At 47.3% G+C, this 16333-nt stretch overlaps 3 protein-coding genes across 3 annotated transcripts; 1 reads left to right on the top strand and 2 right to left on the bottom strand.

Annotated features, from left to right (window-relative positions):
* Positions 1-299: 299 nt before the first annotated feature.
* Positions 300-2147, bottom strand: LOC102714785 (cytochrome P450 94B3-like). Its single transcript, XM_006644799.3, has one exon. It carries the CDS (start codon positions 2080-2082, stop codon positions 547-549), a length of 1536 nt encoding a protein of 511 aa, XP_006644862.2. The 5' UTR covers positions 2083-2147; the 3' UTR covers positions 300-546.
* Positions 2148-7288: 5141 nt separating this feature from the next.
* LOC102714511 (cytochrome P450 94B3-like) lies at positions 7289-9154 on the bottom strand. The gene is made up of 2 exons (XM_040530011.1): positions 7860-9154; positions 7289-7829 (listed from the first exon to the last, which is right to left on the bottom strand). Exons 1-2 carry the CDS (start codon positions 9005-9007, stop codon positions 7451-7453), a joined length of 1527 nt encoding a protein of 508 aa, XP_040385945.1. The 5' UTR covers positions 9008-9154; the 3' UTR covers positions 7289-7450.
* Positions 9155-14234: 5080 nt separating this feature from the next.
* LOC102714237 (WAT1-related protein At5g07050) lies at positions 14235-16333 on the top strand. The gene is made up of 5 exons (XM_040525403.1): positions 14235-14569; positions 14669-14731; positions 14993-15109; positions 15225-15645; positions 15750-16333. Exons 1-5 carry the CDS (start codon positions 14376-14378, stop codon positions 16137-16139), a joined length of 1185 nt encoding a protein of 394 aa, XP_040381337.1. The 5' UTR covers positions 14235-14375; the 3' UTR covers positions 16140-16333.

Below are 16333 nucleotides of genomic sequence, written 5' to 3'. Positions count from 1 at the left end.
CGACCCATGGGACAAACATGCGTCCGTCCTTAGGCGATCGCTCTGGGATCTTGTTTCCCGTTACACTGACAGCATCATGGGCAAACAATTTTTGGAAGCTCCTAGCCTCCAGGTTGGATGCATGTGTGCCATTTGCCATTCATATCAGACAAACATACCTATTTCTTTGGGGTGGATTTTAAACTCTTGAGAAATTAACATAAGATATATCACTCTAAAAACATGTAAGTTCAAATATGATTTCTATAATCCGTAACAAAAAATAAAAAACTAAACTCTAAATAACATGTATCCTCGCAGGTATATTTGTTATTTTTGTTATGAATTGTAAAATTCATATTTGAATTTTTTGTTCGTAGAGCTATATATTTAGTATTGACATATCTTTATAATTTTTTATACTATTTAAATGACATGTAATTGAAGAGAAATATCTTCTAAGAGTTTAGAATACTTTCACCTATTCGGTCTGCATTTGTCGGATCAAGCGAGAGCAACACTAGCAATGACAAGTCGACAAGCCCAGGTAGCCTATCTGGACGCTGGTTATTCCCGGGTGGTCACTTGCATCGGCAAGCCGCCCTCCATACGCAGCGTCGACCAGAGCACGAACCCCGGGTGTCCCTCGCCACCGGCGTGCCGGAGACTAAACCTCTCGAACACAGACGCCACGATGGACTTCATCTGTATGTAGGCCATCTCCTTGCCGAGGCACATCCTCGGGCCACCGTGGAAGATGGGGTACTTGAACGGGCTCTCCGGCCGGAACGCGCCCGTCTCGTCCAGCCACCGCTCCGGCCTGAACTCCTCACAGTCCGCGCCCCAGATGTCCTCCACCCTCCCCATGGCGTACGCGCAGTAGGTCACCAGCCACCCTTTCCCCACGAACGTGCCGTCCGGCAGGAGGTCCTCCTCCTTGCAGCTGTGCGTGTCCAGGTGCACGGGCGGGTACAGCCGCATGGACTCGGTGATGGCGGCGTGGATGTACTGCATGTCCCGCAGCTGGTCGAAGCTGAAGGTCTCGCCGCTTGTGTCCCCGCTGCTTGATGCGCGTCGCACCGCGCGGATCTCACGCACGATCCTGTCCTCCACGTCGGGCCGGCCGGAGACCAGCCAGAGAAACCAGGTCAGCGCCGACGACGTCGTGTCGCGCCCAGCGATGAGGAAGTTGGTGACCACGTCGCGGAGGCTCTCGTCGCTGTGCTCGCCACCCATGGCGAAGCGCGATAGGAAGTCATCGCCGCGCGCCAGCCTGGCCTCCCCTCTCGCCCTGCGCTCCCGGACGATCCGGTCGGCGTAACCGTGGATCGTACCGAGCGCCTCCCGCATCCGCCGCTCGGGCTCCAAGTTGAACAGCCTCTTGACGCGCCACAGCGACTTGACCGGCGACATGAACCGCGCGGTGACGGCGTTCTGCGCGTCGCTGCACGCGCGCATGAACTCCGCGCTCCGGGAGGAGACCACGCCGTCCTCGCCGAGGCACGCTGGGTCTTCATCGAAGGCCACGTGGCAGATGTTGTCGAACGCGAAGCGCTCGAGCACGTCCTGCACGTCCAGCGTCCGGCCGCCGCGCCGCGCTCGCTCCAGCAGCGGCAGCAGCCTGTCGACGACCTCGAACCGTACGGTGTCCACCACAAAGCTCCTCAGCGAGCGCTGGTTGAACTCGTAGCTGGCGGCCTTCCGCTGCCACAGCCACTGCTCGCCGTCGGAGTTGAAGATGCCGTGGCCAAGCAAGTCCTCGAGCAATGACACGGTGAGCTCGCCCTTTGGGTAGTTGCTGAACCTGGTCTTTAGCACGTGCTCAACGTTGGCCGCGTTGGCTGTGATGACGCTGCCGGTGAGGCCAAGCGCCTCGAATTTCATGTTGTGCGTCGGGCTGCGCTTCATGACATCGGTCGACCACTCGAGAAACCGGCCCCTGTTCTTGGCGAAGTGCGGCAGCGTGCCGACCACCGGGTAGTACTTGAGTCCATTGGGGCGAGTCGTCTTCTTGGTATGCCGGTGAAGACAGAGAAAGTAGAGGAGAGGCACGAATGGGAGGATGAGTATGAAGAAAGGGGTCGAGGTCGAGAAGAATTTCATGGCTGAGACCGAGAGTAGTGTGAGGAGTTTTTGGCTTCAAACTTGTGACTCGCGCTAGTGATCTGTATCACTGTGCTTTAGCGTAAGAAGACATGGATTGTTCGCTTTTTATAGCTGAAGGCAGGGATCGATCGCTTGTCTTCTCCAAAATATCGTGATGAGCCAAGATAGTGAGATGTCGAGAGAAATTGCGACATGAGAAATTGATGTTTTGAACCCGTTTAGTCAGAATCCATCCAACTGTAAAGAAATTTGATCGACTCCATAATTTTCGTCGAGGATAATAATACCATGGGAGGATCCGGCACAAAAAAGAATCACGAGATCTCGTCGAGAATTTAAACCCTGGCCAGAGTTCTAGTCGTGCGGCTCAGCAATTCAGCATATGTGTCGGATTCTTGGGTGGTACCTCGGTTGTTTGCTTGGTTGTTCCACTTTGCTACACCACACTTTAATCATGTTGTGTTTGTTAGATAGATGATTTTAGCCTTGTTCATCTCTGTCATGCTACAGCTTAGCCTTAGAACAAACCAACATATCATGTTCCCAGATTTAGAGCTAACTATGCTACCCTTCTCTAAAATTTTTTTAAAAAAAACTAACTATATATATATGCTACAACTGTGGCAAGTTAATTTAGACATTAGCCAATATGGTAGTCACCACACCAGTCATTAACCAGTGTTTTGTATAGCTATGGTTACGGATGTTATACATATCAGAATTTAATCAACTACATAAGTTGGTTACTTTTCGTATCATGCTGGCTCGGATTAAACAAAAGGCCCATAACAGTTAAGAAAATACTAAATTGAGAGCTTAAGATGTGTATGACTCAATATTTACTAATAAGATCATAGTCTGGCTTTAAAAAAAGATAAAAAACCAAACAACATATTTGTGAAAAAATAATTTTTGAGAAAACTTTTATACATGCGTTCTTAGCGATCTAAAAACGAAGGCTGAAAAATAAATTATAATGAAAAAAGGCACAAAGGAACTCTAAATTTATGGTTAAAAATATAAACATAAACAGAAGTTAAAAGATGATGCCTTAATTTCAATTTTATGTTAAATTTTATTATGACTAAAGTAAAGAGTCGATGATAGTAAAAACCTAATAGTTCATGGTTATAGTAAAATTTGCTTAACACATGACTGGATATTTTTTAGGGGCTGCTACGGTATGGTATACTGTTGAGCAACGGGATAAGCTCTGGTCATGTTACCTTGTCTAAGTAACATGATACTTCCCAAGTAACATGATACTTTAAATGTATTAGGCATGATACTATGTCTAGGTAACATGATATCTCATATGTATCGTGTATGATACCTGAACAGTATCATATCTGGTACTAGTCATATCATGAACAGTATTAATACTCATCGTCGTCGCCACCATCGTCGTCGCGGTCGTCGCCGCCGCCGTCGTAGTCGTCCTTGCCGCTGCAACTGCCGTCGACCGCCGCTAGCTGCTCCAGGCTATCGCTGCCGCCGTTGTTGCCGTAGTCGTCGTCATCGTCATCGCGGTAGTCATCGTTGCCGCTGCTGTTGCCACAGTCATCGCCGTCGTGGTAGTCGTCGTCGCTGCCGTTGTTGCCGCAGTCATCGCCATCGTCATCGCATTCGTCGTCGCCGCAGTCGCCATCGTCATCTTCGCCGCCCTCGCCGTCGCGCGCCGCAATCGCCGTCGTCGTCATCGCCTCGGCCGCCGCTGTCTTCGTCGCGGCAGTCACGCCGCCACAGCCGTCATCGTCGCATCCAGTGAGGATGGCAGTGGAGAGAGAAGAGGCTACAGATGAGGAGAGGGAAGGGCAGAGCCAGGTGCACAAGGCAAGGCACGCAGCCACGCACTGATGCTGCTGCTTGCGTGCCCCAATTCCTCGTTGTGCTACTGCTGTCAGGCGTCGTGTCGTGCGCACATCCCGTCGACGTCTGTTCGAATGGTAAACCGTTCTATAGTATTCCCGTATTTTTTATTGATGTTGGAGCTGTGTCGAAGTGCTCATTTGATATATGTACATATATGCATGCCTCTAATTTCTCACACCATCTTTTCGCTTCTGTTTATACTTATAAGTCAAATTTAAATTTTTAACATTAAATTTAGAATTGATTTTAAGATTTATTACGAAGTTTATTTTTCAACATTTGACTTTTAAATTGCTAAGAATACATATATAAAAGTTTTATTCATAAATTATTTTTCGTTTTCAAATATGTCGTTGGCCAAACAATCACCCCCTTCGTTTTCACGTTGGCTACAAAACAAAAGTCAACACATTCCCCTGCTCAGAAGAGTTAGAACATTCTGAAGCTTGTCTAATTTAAATGTAGGAGATTAAATTGGTGGCATTATTGGGTTCCAAGAGGGCAAGTGGAACTAAATGTTTTTCTTTTGCTTAGGCTGCTTCGGCTTGCAGCCCAAGAATACATCATCTTGCTGATCAGAATCCAAAAGTGATTCAGCTAAAGCAGATGGTTACATTTGACTTGAGGGGTAAAAGTAGGACAGTACACCAACTCCTAGTAGTATATAAGCTTTCGTAGCTCCCTCCTGTAATCACAAATAAATTGGTCCAACCTAGATGCACACGTATCTCTCTAGGCTAAAGCAGATTTGTCTGAAAGTGCTGAAATGCCATAATAAAAAGCTGTAAAGTGAGAGCAGATAAGATACTCCAAACAAGACACTATCTAAATAGTAGAAGAGATGCCATATCACCAGTTCAGGTCAGCTCCACGGTGGACAATCTCTCTTGCTAAATTAAGATGAGAGAAATGACAATGGAGATTCTATCACGAACGAAAGAGGAGGCAGAACAGTCAGATTTTTTTTTACTATGGTCAACCTAAACAATTTCAGGTGCGCACCCCTATTTTGTACACACGCCGCAGCTAATGGGAAATTGCTTCTTCTATTCTAGTAGTAGCTATCTATGCAGTACATCAAGCAGTTCGGGTTGATTCATGGGCTCATGGCTAGGAAATCAGCACAGGACAAAATAAAGATATTGGTTAGTGTTGCCGAAATTTTTATTGGATTAGAACCAAAACTACATAGCAGTACGTACTGTGAAAGTGACCAGCAGGCAACGTAAGAAATTATATACGGAGTGTACAACGAACTGTGCCTATTGCAACTGCAAAGATAAAATTGAATATATTTAGAAAGTTGAGAGCTAATTCTGAAATTACAGAATTGGTAAGCTAAAATTACACAATATTGCTCGCAACATATGTAAATTTGTTGAATATACCTACAGGAAGAGCAGAAGTGGCTGGGATTACGGCCGACTTTTGATATCTGTGCGATTTGTGCCTTCTTTTTGTCAGGAACTCACTATTAAGTTTCGAGTACATTCACGATGGTTTCTATTGGTAGTTCTACTGCTGTAGTATTATCACCAGTGAAAATGATCTTAATTATTAATTTGTAAGTGCTCGTTAACAAATAGTTAAGGTAGTAGTATAAATACATATGATCTACTACCTCCGTTCCATATTGTATGACTTTCTAGACTTGCCTAAATTTATCAATTGATGAATGTATATAATTTATATATATATGTCTAGATTTATTAGTATCCATATGAATCTAGACAAAACTAAAAAGTCTTAAATTATGAAACGTATGGAGTATTAGATTAGAAAACATAATAGATTTATATTGATTTCTACTCCCACTAGAAACTATTCTAAAACACTTAACTTTTACTCATCTGGTATGATAATATTACATCACCAACCTCCACTGTCACTATTCTCAATATAACTAGGCCAAATTCCAGATATATAAGTGTGACAAAAAGATCACCACACAAATTATGTAAGACGCTTTTATCCCCAAGTGTGATAATATTTCAGCACCAAAATGTATTGTTGCTACATGTAGCAATTCCCCGTGGGACAAGGGTATGTCCCACCCCTACGAGGGCAGGGATGGGGGTTGTTTTGGGCTCGTGGGGTTTCAGGGTTGAGGTCCCGATATTGGACAGGGACAGGGAGGGTTTTCACCCACAGATCATCTGGGGGTCTAATGGTGTATGCCTTACATTGCAGTGTATTGGTAGGCCTAAGAAGCCTACCTCAAAACTCCACCGGTCCAACCCTACCTAAAACCTAACCCTATCTTTCTTACTTCTCCCTTTTCCCTTAGGTCACGTTTGGATGACAAAAAATTTCAGGAGAAGTGTCGCGTCGGACGTTTGACCGGATGTCGGAACAGATTTTCGGGCACGAATGAAAAAACGAATTTCACGGCCAGCCTAGAAACTGCGAGACGAACTTTTTGAGCCTAATTAATCCGTCATTAGTACACGTGGGTTACTGTAGTACTTATGGTTAATCATGGGCTAATTAGGCTAAAAAGATTCTTCCATAACTATGCAATTAGTTTTGTTTCATCTAGTTTTAATAATTTATTTAGGTGTCCAACGATTTGATATGATGTTTTTTCAAAAACTTTTTGAGAACTAAAGGGGCCCTTAGGGCCTGTTTGGTTCCCACCAAATTTTTTAAGTCCCTACCATATCGAATGTTTGGACACTAGTTAGAAGTATTAAATATAGACTATTAATAAAACTCACCTCATATGCTGATCTATTTCACGAGACGAATCTATTAAGTCTAATTAGTCCATAATTAGCGAATGTGATGCTACAGTAAATATTTGCTAATCATGACTTAATTAGGCTTAAAAATTTTGTCTAATGAAATAGCCTTGATTTATACAATTAATTTTGTTATTAATCTATATTTAATACTTTTAATTAACATTCAAACATCCAATATGACATAGGACTTAAAAAAATCCCTAAGCCCAAACATTCCTCCCGAGCCCCCGACCGCCTCTCCCGGTCTTCCCAATCCACCTTACCTAACCCCTCTGCCATCAGTCATCGCCTTGGCTAGCGTCTCCTCCTTGCGCTCATCACCTTACCTAAGCCCTCATGGTGTGCAAAGCACAAACAAGCTCCTCTTTTGCTTGTGCTTATGGTTATAAAATAAAATTAAAAATTTTAACTTTAAATTTAATTGATTTTGATGTTTTTATCATAGTTTATTTTTTTACTACATTTTTAGACAACTAAATATATATATGTTGATAAATTAATTTATGTTTGCAAATACGTCGTTCCGACTTTTCAGTTAGAAAACGAAACGATCACCACCAAGCACAACTCACGTGAGATCGAGGCGGGCCATTCGCCACTCGGAGAAACAAGAACGCCACTCTTTATTTCACGGGTCAAGCTGGAGCAGGAGCAGGAGCAGGAGCAAACACTACAAAAATGATGAAACACTAGTACAATCGTACAAAAATATCAAGCATCAACAGTGAGGTCGGCAAACCGCCCGGTCATCACCCCCTGGTGGTCACTTGCATCGGCAAACCGCCCTTCATGCGCAACGTCAAACAAAGCACCAGCCCCGGGTGCGCCGCGCCGTCACGTGCGTACCGGAGGCTGAACCTCTCGAACACAGACGCCACGATGGACTTCATCTGTATGTAGGCCATCTCCTTGCCGAGGCACATCCTTGGGCCCGCGTGGAACACCGGGTACTTGAACGGGCTCTCCGGCCGGAACGCGCCCGCCTCGTCCAGCCACCGCTCCGGCCGGAACTCCTCACAGTCCGCGCCCCAGATGTCCTCCACCCTCGCCATGGCGTACGCGAAGTAGGACACGAACCATCCTTTCCCCACGAACGTGCCGTCGGGCAGGAAGTCGTCCTCCTTGCAGCTGTGCGTGTCCATGGCAACGGGTGGGTACAGCCGCATGGACTCGGTGATGGCGGCGTGGAGGTAGTGCATGTCACGCAGCTCGTCGAAGCTGAACGTCGCGTCGGCGCCTGTGCCACCGGACGCGCGCCGCACCGAGCGGATCTCGCGCACGATCTTGTCCTCCACGTCCGGCCGGCCCGACACCAGCCAGAGGAACCAGGTCAACGCCGACGACGTCGTGTCGCGCCCGGCGATGAGGAAGTTAGTGACCACGTCGCGGAGGCTCTCGTCGCTGTGCTCGCCGCTGGCGGCGAAGCGCGACAGGAAGTCGTCACTGCGCGCCAGCCCGGCCTCCCCTCTTTCCCTGCGCTCTCGGACGATCCGCTCAGCGAAGCCGTGGATCGTGGCGAGGGCCTCCCGCATCCGCCTCTCTGGCTCCATGTTGAACAGCCTCTTGAAGCGCCACACTGACTTGACCGGCGACATGAACCGGTCCATGAGCGCATCCTGCGCGTCGTTGAACGCGCGCATGAACTCCGCGCTCTGGGGCGAGGCCATGCTGTCCTCAGCGAGGCACGCCGGGTCCTCGTCGAAGGCCACATGGCAGATGTTGTCGAACGCGAAGCGCTCCAGCACGTCCTGCAAGTCCAGCGTCCGGCCGTCGCGCTCCGCGCGCCGCAGAAGCGGCAGCAGCCTGTCGACGACCTCGGACCTGACGGTGTCCACGACGAAGCTCCTCAGCGAGCGCTTGTTGAACTCGTAGCTGGCGGCCTTCCGCTGCCACAGCCACTGCTCGCCGTCGGAGTTGAAGATGCCATGGCCAAGGAAATCTTCGATCATGGACACGGCGAGCTCGCCCTTCGGATAGTTCCCGAAGTTAGTCTTCAGCGTATACTCCACATTGGCCGGGTTGGCGGTGAAGACGCCGCCGGTGAGGCCGACCGTCTTGAACGAAATGGTGTGCGTGGGGCTGCGCTTCAAGACTTCGGTCGACCACTCAAGGAAGCGGTCCTTGTTCTTGGAGAAGTGCGGCAGTATGCCGAGGACGGGGTAGGACTTGAGTCCATGGGCGTGCGGCTTCTTCCTGGGGTCCTGGCGCAGGTAGAGAAAGTAGAGCAGCGGCAGGACGGAGAGGAGGAGTAACAGAGGGGTTGAAGTCGAGGAGAACCCCATGGCGAGAGTGAGGTAGCCTTGCATGCCTTGCTCGTGCAAGTGATCTGGATATGGCTGAATCACAGTAATTAACCCACACAGATTTCTCGGTGTTTTGTAGCTGGAGATTGCAGTTGTTCGGCTCGACGGATCGGGTAGTTTTGGGGTATTTTAGGAACTTAATAGAAGATTCTGAAGCTCGTCTAATTTTAATGCGGTCTCTGGTAGCTCTAGTTGGGAGAGATTAAAGAGATGTTGTTGGTCCCAAGATGGCAAGTGGAACCCATTGTTTGTAATTTCTTCGAGATTCGTCGGCTTGCTGCTCAAGAATACGTCTTGCTGATCAAGAATACTACTGAATAGATCATTCATGGTACCAATCATATCGTTACATGGACTTGGTCATAAGTAAAGCCAGACAGTGGACGCATACTCTAATGTAATCCGATTCAGAAAAGTGCAGCTTTGGCAGCTCTTTCTAGTCTCTCCACTTTTCTCCAGTCTCCAATACACACAAATAAAACTGTTCCGTACACGCACACGAATTTAGCCGAAGCTAATGCAAGCGCTTGTCCAAAAAAAATACTTTCTGGTTTCGGATGGTGTTCCAAATCTCTTTGTGCAATTCTAATCATATATACGGGTGACCAGACTGCACTTTATCAGGTCACGAACCACGAATTCACGATTGCTGCTGCTGGTGCCACACCGTTTGATTCCAGGCTTCAGCCCAATACGAGTATACTACTATACTAGGCCGTCGTGTTGACGCAAATACAATCACCTCGCCGGTCTGATCTTTGGAAGCGGCCTGGGCTGTAAGTGGGCCTTGATGGGCTGGAAGAGGCCTGGGCTGTAAGATCACCTCATCGGTCTGATCTGCTGCTCGCTGTTCTGTTCATCACCATCACCGGCTTCTCCTCCTCCGAGCTCCGCCCGCGGAGGAAATCGAGGTCGTTACGTTGCACCACGATCAGCTCGTCGCTGGGAACCACACAAATTCTCGAGCTCATCACGCTCCCCACTAACCAGTACGCAGTGGATGATCATTTGGAAGTGGTTTCCAAGTCGCAAGTCGTGGATGATGATACAAAACCGATCCAGATTCCAGAATCACGAAACCAATCTGTAGCAGGATTAGTCATCAGATAAACAGAATCGGCATCTTTACCCCGGCATCCATCCATGAGTGCGTGTCAGTGCGTGGTGCATCACGCACGCGTCCGTAGCTTCAACATCCTTAGCCTCTTGTCTCCCTCTGCTTCTTCTCTTACGACGCTAGAGCAGGAGCAGCACATGATTAGACACCCCCCGGGAGCATTTCGACAGATCGATCGATGCTGGCCTGATGCATGGCAGCATCATCATCATCATCAGCAGCAGCAGCAGCAGTACATGCATGTCACTGACGATAGGACAGCCAACTGATTAAAGCGACGGATCGACATGATAGCGTCGTCATTAGCTCGTCCCCGAAATCAAGTGGATTATCTCACTGATATAATGCCATGCTACTCTATGTGTATGTGTGTGTGTGTGTGTGATCACTCGTAAAGACTAAAGAGGGAGCTCAGAAGCATCGCCGGTAAAGGAGCAAAGTTGCCATTCGATCGTCCTCCTCGCCTGAATTAAAATAAAACCCGAATCGGAGCGCAGGTCATCCGCCACTTCCGTTGTGCGCGCCTATCCATACCCCTCCATCGATTATACTTCTACCTAGCTGTGACGACTGACGAGAGAGAGTGTGAGAGAAAGAGAGCTTTTTTTCTTCTGATCAGTCGGCAATGGTGACGCACCCTGATGCCGTGGCTGTGTTTGTTTGTTTGTGCAACATGGTGATCAGTGTTATTAGGTTTTTTAAATCCTCTGTCTGGGATTTGCATGGCCTGTCTGGTCCTCACCATATCTGACCGATGTTGCAATTGCTCGGATTTGCTGTAATATATCCCCCCGTCATCGATCCGATTCGCCTCAAGGCATGCCTTGATTTGCACTTTAATTGGGACTCAATCCAGGATTTGCTACTCAAAAGTCCATTCAGTTGCAAAATACTGAAAGTGCAACTGTACAAATCTTTTGGATTTGGCACAAGATGGCAATCCTTAGATGATAGTGGCAAATATTGTAACAAGAGAAGTGTGTGGCAGCAACATATGTTTGACAACATTGTGATTTGTGAAGCTCGAAGTATTATTGGAGTTGCGTGCGTGATAGTCAAGTCGAACCCCAGGCTTCTTTCTCCTCGTGCGTCGCAAGTACAGGGGAAAAAAGAGGAAGATAAAAGGAGGGGTGACACAACCAGCGAAAGGCAAAAGCTAATAGTAGCCAGATGGTTCTATCTGTGCAATGCATCTGAACAAACGCACGCACTTACCCCTGATCATGGCTTTGTGCTTGATTTTAAACGTTTCCTTGCCCCCTAGTAGTCTTGATACAGCTGAGAAAGGAGCCATCAGTTGACAGGGGCATGCATGGTAGATGGCACTGACGACTGATAAGTTTGGCAAACTTACTTCCAGTGTAAAAGCGCCTATAAAGAAAATCAGAAAATGTCTGTTTCTGCTTATTCTTTAATGCTTATTCACAGTCATATTTCTGAACCATTTGAGAAATATAAACTCGTATATGCTTACATACGTCTAATTTACGCAAAAACCAATTGATAGATCTAGAACCATACATGCTTACATATATATGTCTAACTTACTAAAAAATATATATGTGAAACTCTGCATACAGTCATGTGGATGCTAGACTGCTAGTGTATTATAAGTAAAGGTGTATAACTATATAGTATCCTTCATGTAACCTAACCGAAAGCAAAGAAGAAGGCACCTTCCCCTTTCATTTTAGAGAGACATCTAGTTCCTCTAAGCAATAGCCAATAGGGATGGCAATTTAGGTACGGGTATCGGGTAGATCCAACGGAGACGGATATGGGTATAATTTTTTACTTGCGGGTAGTACTTGTACCTGACCCGAATCGACATGGGTACGGGCACAAGTGTTTTTCTCTATCGACGGGTAACCCGTTGGGTACCCGAACGTAGCCCATATATTGAATTTTAGCGAAAAACTTAATGTTATTCCTGTAATAATATTTGTAATGTACTCCATTTTAGCTAAATACTTTCATACGACATATGTCTTGAACCTTTGATGTGTGATGCAATATTGAAGGGTTGAATCTAAACATCAAAGAATATGTTATGTAGTGTTATTATTGCTATGATTAGTTTGTTGTATTTGTTGAAATATTTTATTATTAGCAATATGTTATATTTGTTGAATTTTTCATGTGTGATGTAATATTGTATTATTAGCAGTATATTTAGTTTGTTGTATATGTTGAAATGGTTATTTTGATGTGTTTTTGACATGTGAAATGATAGATCTGACGGGTATCCAATACCGCCTGTTACTCGACGGGTACGGATATCATATTTTACCCTCTGGCATGGATACGGGTAGGAAATTCTACCTGTAGCCTTTAAGTTAGCGGGCAAGTAATTGCTTTACCCGCTTCAAACCTAACCCGTTGCCATTCCTACCTAAGGGACCAGTACCAACTTCTTTCTAAATTGCCCTTTTCACATTCTTCAATTACTACACATTTTGGAAGAGCAAAAGACAAAGGAAGAACAGTAAGCAACTAGAATACTGGTAGATAGCCGGCACTAGTACTAATATGAGAACTTATACAAGTTGATTTGAGGCATGCAGGGATAACACCTAGCCAGACAGCCATCACATCAGATGCTAAAATACGGTCCATCATAGATCGCACTAGGGTTCTCCTCGTGGGGTTTGCGTAATTGCGTCTGGAGATGTAGCTTTCCGCAGCCGCTTGCACTGCATGCACTGGGTATATTATTTATTTTATTTTCCTCTCCTTTTCTTGTGGCGATGGTTGCTTTTGTAGATTATAGTGCAAGAAGATAGTGTTGTACACGAATTCAGCATAAGAACTGGCCTCCTGAAAAGAAAAATATGTATAATGCTCTCCTTTAGTAGCTTGACAACGACATGTTCACTCCCATGTTTTCGCTTCTGTTTATACTTATAAGCCAAAATTTGAATTTACGACCTTAATTTCTGAGTTGATTTAGGGTTTTTTCAGCGTTAGATTTTAGATCGCTAAGAATACATATAAAAATTTTTATTCATAAATTTTAATTTATAAATATGTCGCCAAGCAATCGCCTCCGTCCATGAGTAATGACAGCGACATTTTTGTTCGGAGTCCATTTCCGTCCTTTTGTTGGATGAAATTTGCATATTCGTTTAGAAAAATGAGAGATGTCTTAGCCCTCAATGCTTCCTCTATGGATACTTGGATAGGCAAGGAACATATCTGCAATTAAATTTGGATCGAGGGAATTCTGACTATTGGAAAACAGTGCATATCTGAAAAGGCTGAATAGAACTAGTATTATTTCAGCAAAACAGAGCAAGTGTATCACTAAGACTACTGAAACGCAAGTAGCATGCGAAAACAGTGTAAATCTTTACATGGATTATAAAGTATTCAGTGGGTCTCAGGCGTTCCATCTTCAAGTTTCTGAACGATATCATCCTCTCTAACCCCTCATCCATAGCCAGTGCCAACAAAAAGTTCAGTAACCGGCCGACTGAATAACCATCCAAACTACGCCAATAAGAATACAGATTTACAGGCAAGCAGGCATATACATGAATGTCGGCTAGCCACATAATCCCATAAAATATCTGACCATCGCATGATCTAGGCTGCATAATACTGCATCCTGCGGTTGATTTGTGACATTGGCGAGACGTCTGATGATTTCTCTGCCTCCCAATACACCACTACGCATACAATTGCCAAAATGTGACGGTAGTTTGCCATTTCCCATCTGACGTTTGAGGCAGCATGCTGCAGCACTAGCCCCAACCGGAGCAGCATTTTCAGATCTCCATGTTCTTCAGGTGGCCTTCACTACAGGAGTCCGTCAGGTTCACCAGATGAAGCATCCTCTAACCGACAGGTGGGCCCTTCCTGCCACCCAGGAAATGGTGTGGGTCCCACCCTGACCTACGTCTGCAGCATCGTTGCACCACGCATGCATACGGGGATCCAGCACGGACTGGGGGCCAGGCACAACGCAGAGGCCAGAGAGCCTTGCTCTCAGAAGAAGAGCAGATAGAGCTAAGGTAGCTCGAGAAATGACCGAAATGCCCTTGGCGTGTGCGTGCCATCCTATAAATACAGCGGCGAAGCCTGCACATCTCCTTCAACTCAAGGCCAGCGTCTTGCTCCATGAGTTCTGCACTAGCTAGTGAGTGTTAGACACACTCTAGCTAGGAAGAAGCTTAATTACTTACCCGTCTCTGCTAACCACCAAGCTCGAGCCAACACAGAACAGTACGTAACCCGGCCGATCGATCGATCGCCATGGCCTCCCACGGCGGTTTCCTCGAGAAGGCCAAGCCCTACTTCGCCATGATCTGCCTGCAGTTCGGCTACGCCGGCATGAACGTCATCACCAAGGTCTCCCTCAACCACGGCATGAGCCACTACGTGCTCGTCGTCTACCGCCACGCCTTCGCCACCATCTCCATCGCCCCCTTCGCCCTGCTCCTCGAGAGGTACGTTCGATACACACATGGAGATAGCATTGCATACGTACTGTTACATTATGTCTGAATAATCTGACGAGGTTGGTTGGGATTTTGGGAATGGCACAGGAAGGTGAGGCCCAAGATGACGTGGTCGGTCTTCCTCCAGATCTTCGTCCTGGCACTGCTCGGGTTAGTGCACGGATCGATTGATCATCCCCCGTCTTTTCGGTGTACACAACTTATTGATTTCTTTAAGAAGAGGACACGTTTAAGTGGACATTCCAATATACCAAGATGCTATTCTTTTCTCAAGAAAAGGAGCATAAACATACGCTTTCAGTAGCCTGTACTACCATCACCAAAAAAAAAATGTTGGCTTTTCAGAAATGGTACTAGTAGCATATGCATGAACTGTCAGTTAACCTTATGCGTGCATGTGGGTTATTACAGGCCTGTGATCGATCAGAACTTTTACTACGCCGGTCTCAAGTTCACCGGCCCGACCTTCGCATGCGCCATGAGCAACATCCTTCCCGCCATGACCTTCGTGATGGCCGTGATCTTCAGGTAGAGATAGTACATATATATCTTGTGAAAAAAAGAAACTGGGATGAACATTATTGAACGGATCGAGTCAGTTCGGAGCAAGCATTTGACATTGCCGTGGATGATGATTCGATAGGATGGAGAAGGTTGACCTGAAGAAGGTGAGGTGCCAGGCGAAGGTGGCCGGGACGCTGGTGACGGTGGCCGGCGCGATGATGATGACGCTGTACAAGGGCCCACTGATGCAGATGGCGTGGACGAGCCACGCGCAGCCGCACGGCCACGGCGCGGAGGCCCCCGTCGCCGCCGCCATCGACCCGTCGGGCAGGGAGTGGTTCCTGGGCTCGCTCTTCGTCATCATCGCCACGCTCGCCTGGGCCTCGCTCTTCATCCTGCAGGCGCACACGCTCAAGCAGTACTCCGCGCCGCTCTCCCTCACCACGCTCATCTGCTTCGTCGGCACCCTCCAGGCCATCGTCGTCACCTTCGCCATGGAGCACCGCCCCTCCGTCTGGACCATCGGCTTCGACATGAACCTCCTCGCCGCCGCTTACGCCGTGTGTATCTATCCGATCACCAATTCACCATGCACTCGATCATCGTCGTGCCAAATGCTGAATGATCGAGCTAACGTGGTCTCCGGTGTGATCTTCTTTTCCAGGGCATCGTGACGTCGAGCATCGCATACTACGTGCAAGGCCTGGTGATCCAGAAGACCGGCCCGGTGTTCGCGTCGGCGTTCAGTCCACTCATGATGATCATCGTGGCCGGCATGGGCTCCTTCATCCTCGCCGAGAAGATATACCTCGGCGGCGTCCTCGGCGCCGTCCTGATCGTGATCGGGCTCTACTCCGTGCTCTGGGGCAAGCACAAGGAGACCCAGGAGCAGGAGGCGGCCATGATGGAGCTTCCAGTGGCGTCCAAGGGAAACGACGCCGAGTTCATCGCCACTGCTGGAGACGACGACGACGACGCATCTGACTCCGACTGCAAGAAAGCAAATGGAGCGAAGTCGTCATCCTCCAACGAACACGGAGCTAGTGCAGTTTGACGCTGGCTGCAGCAAGCATCCAAGCACAGTGATTCCAAGTGTTTCGCTGCATCAGTCGGTCGGGGAGAGGTTTTGTCCAAGTGCTAATTAACTGTCCTCTCATGCGGAGGCGTGCGTACGTGTGTGATGGAAACGTGTTCGTGTTACTGACGTTGCATGCATTATTATTACTAGTGCCCGGTGATTATTGAGAA

This window comes from Oryza brachyantha, chromosome 1 (assembly GCF_000231095.2).
Source record: "Oryza brachyantha chromosome 1, ObraRS2, whole genome shotgun sequence".
Taxonomy (NCBI): Eukaryota; Viridiplantae; Streptophyta; class Magnoliopsida; order Poales; family Poaceae; genus Oryza; species Oryza brachyantha.
This window is presented reverse-complemented; position numbering and strand designations above follow the sequence as displayed.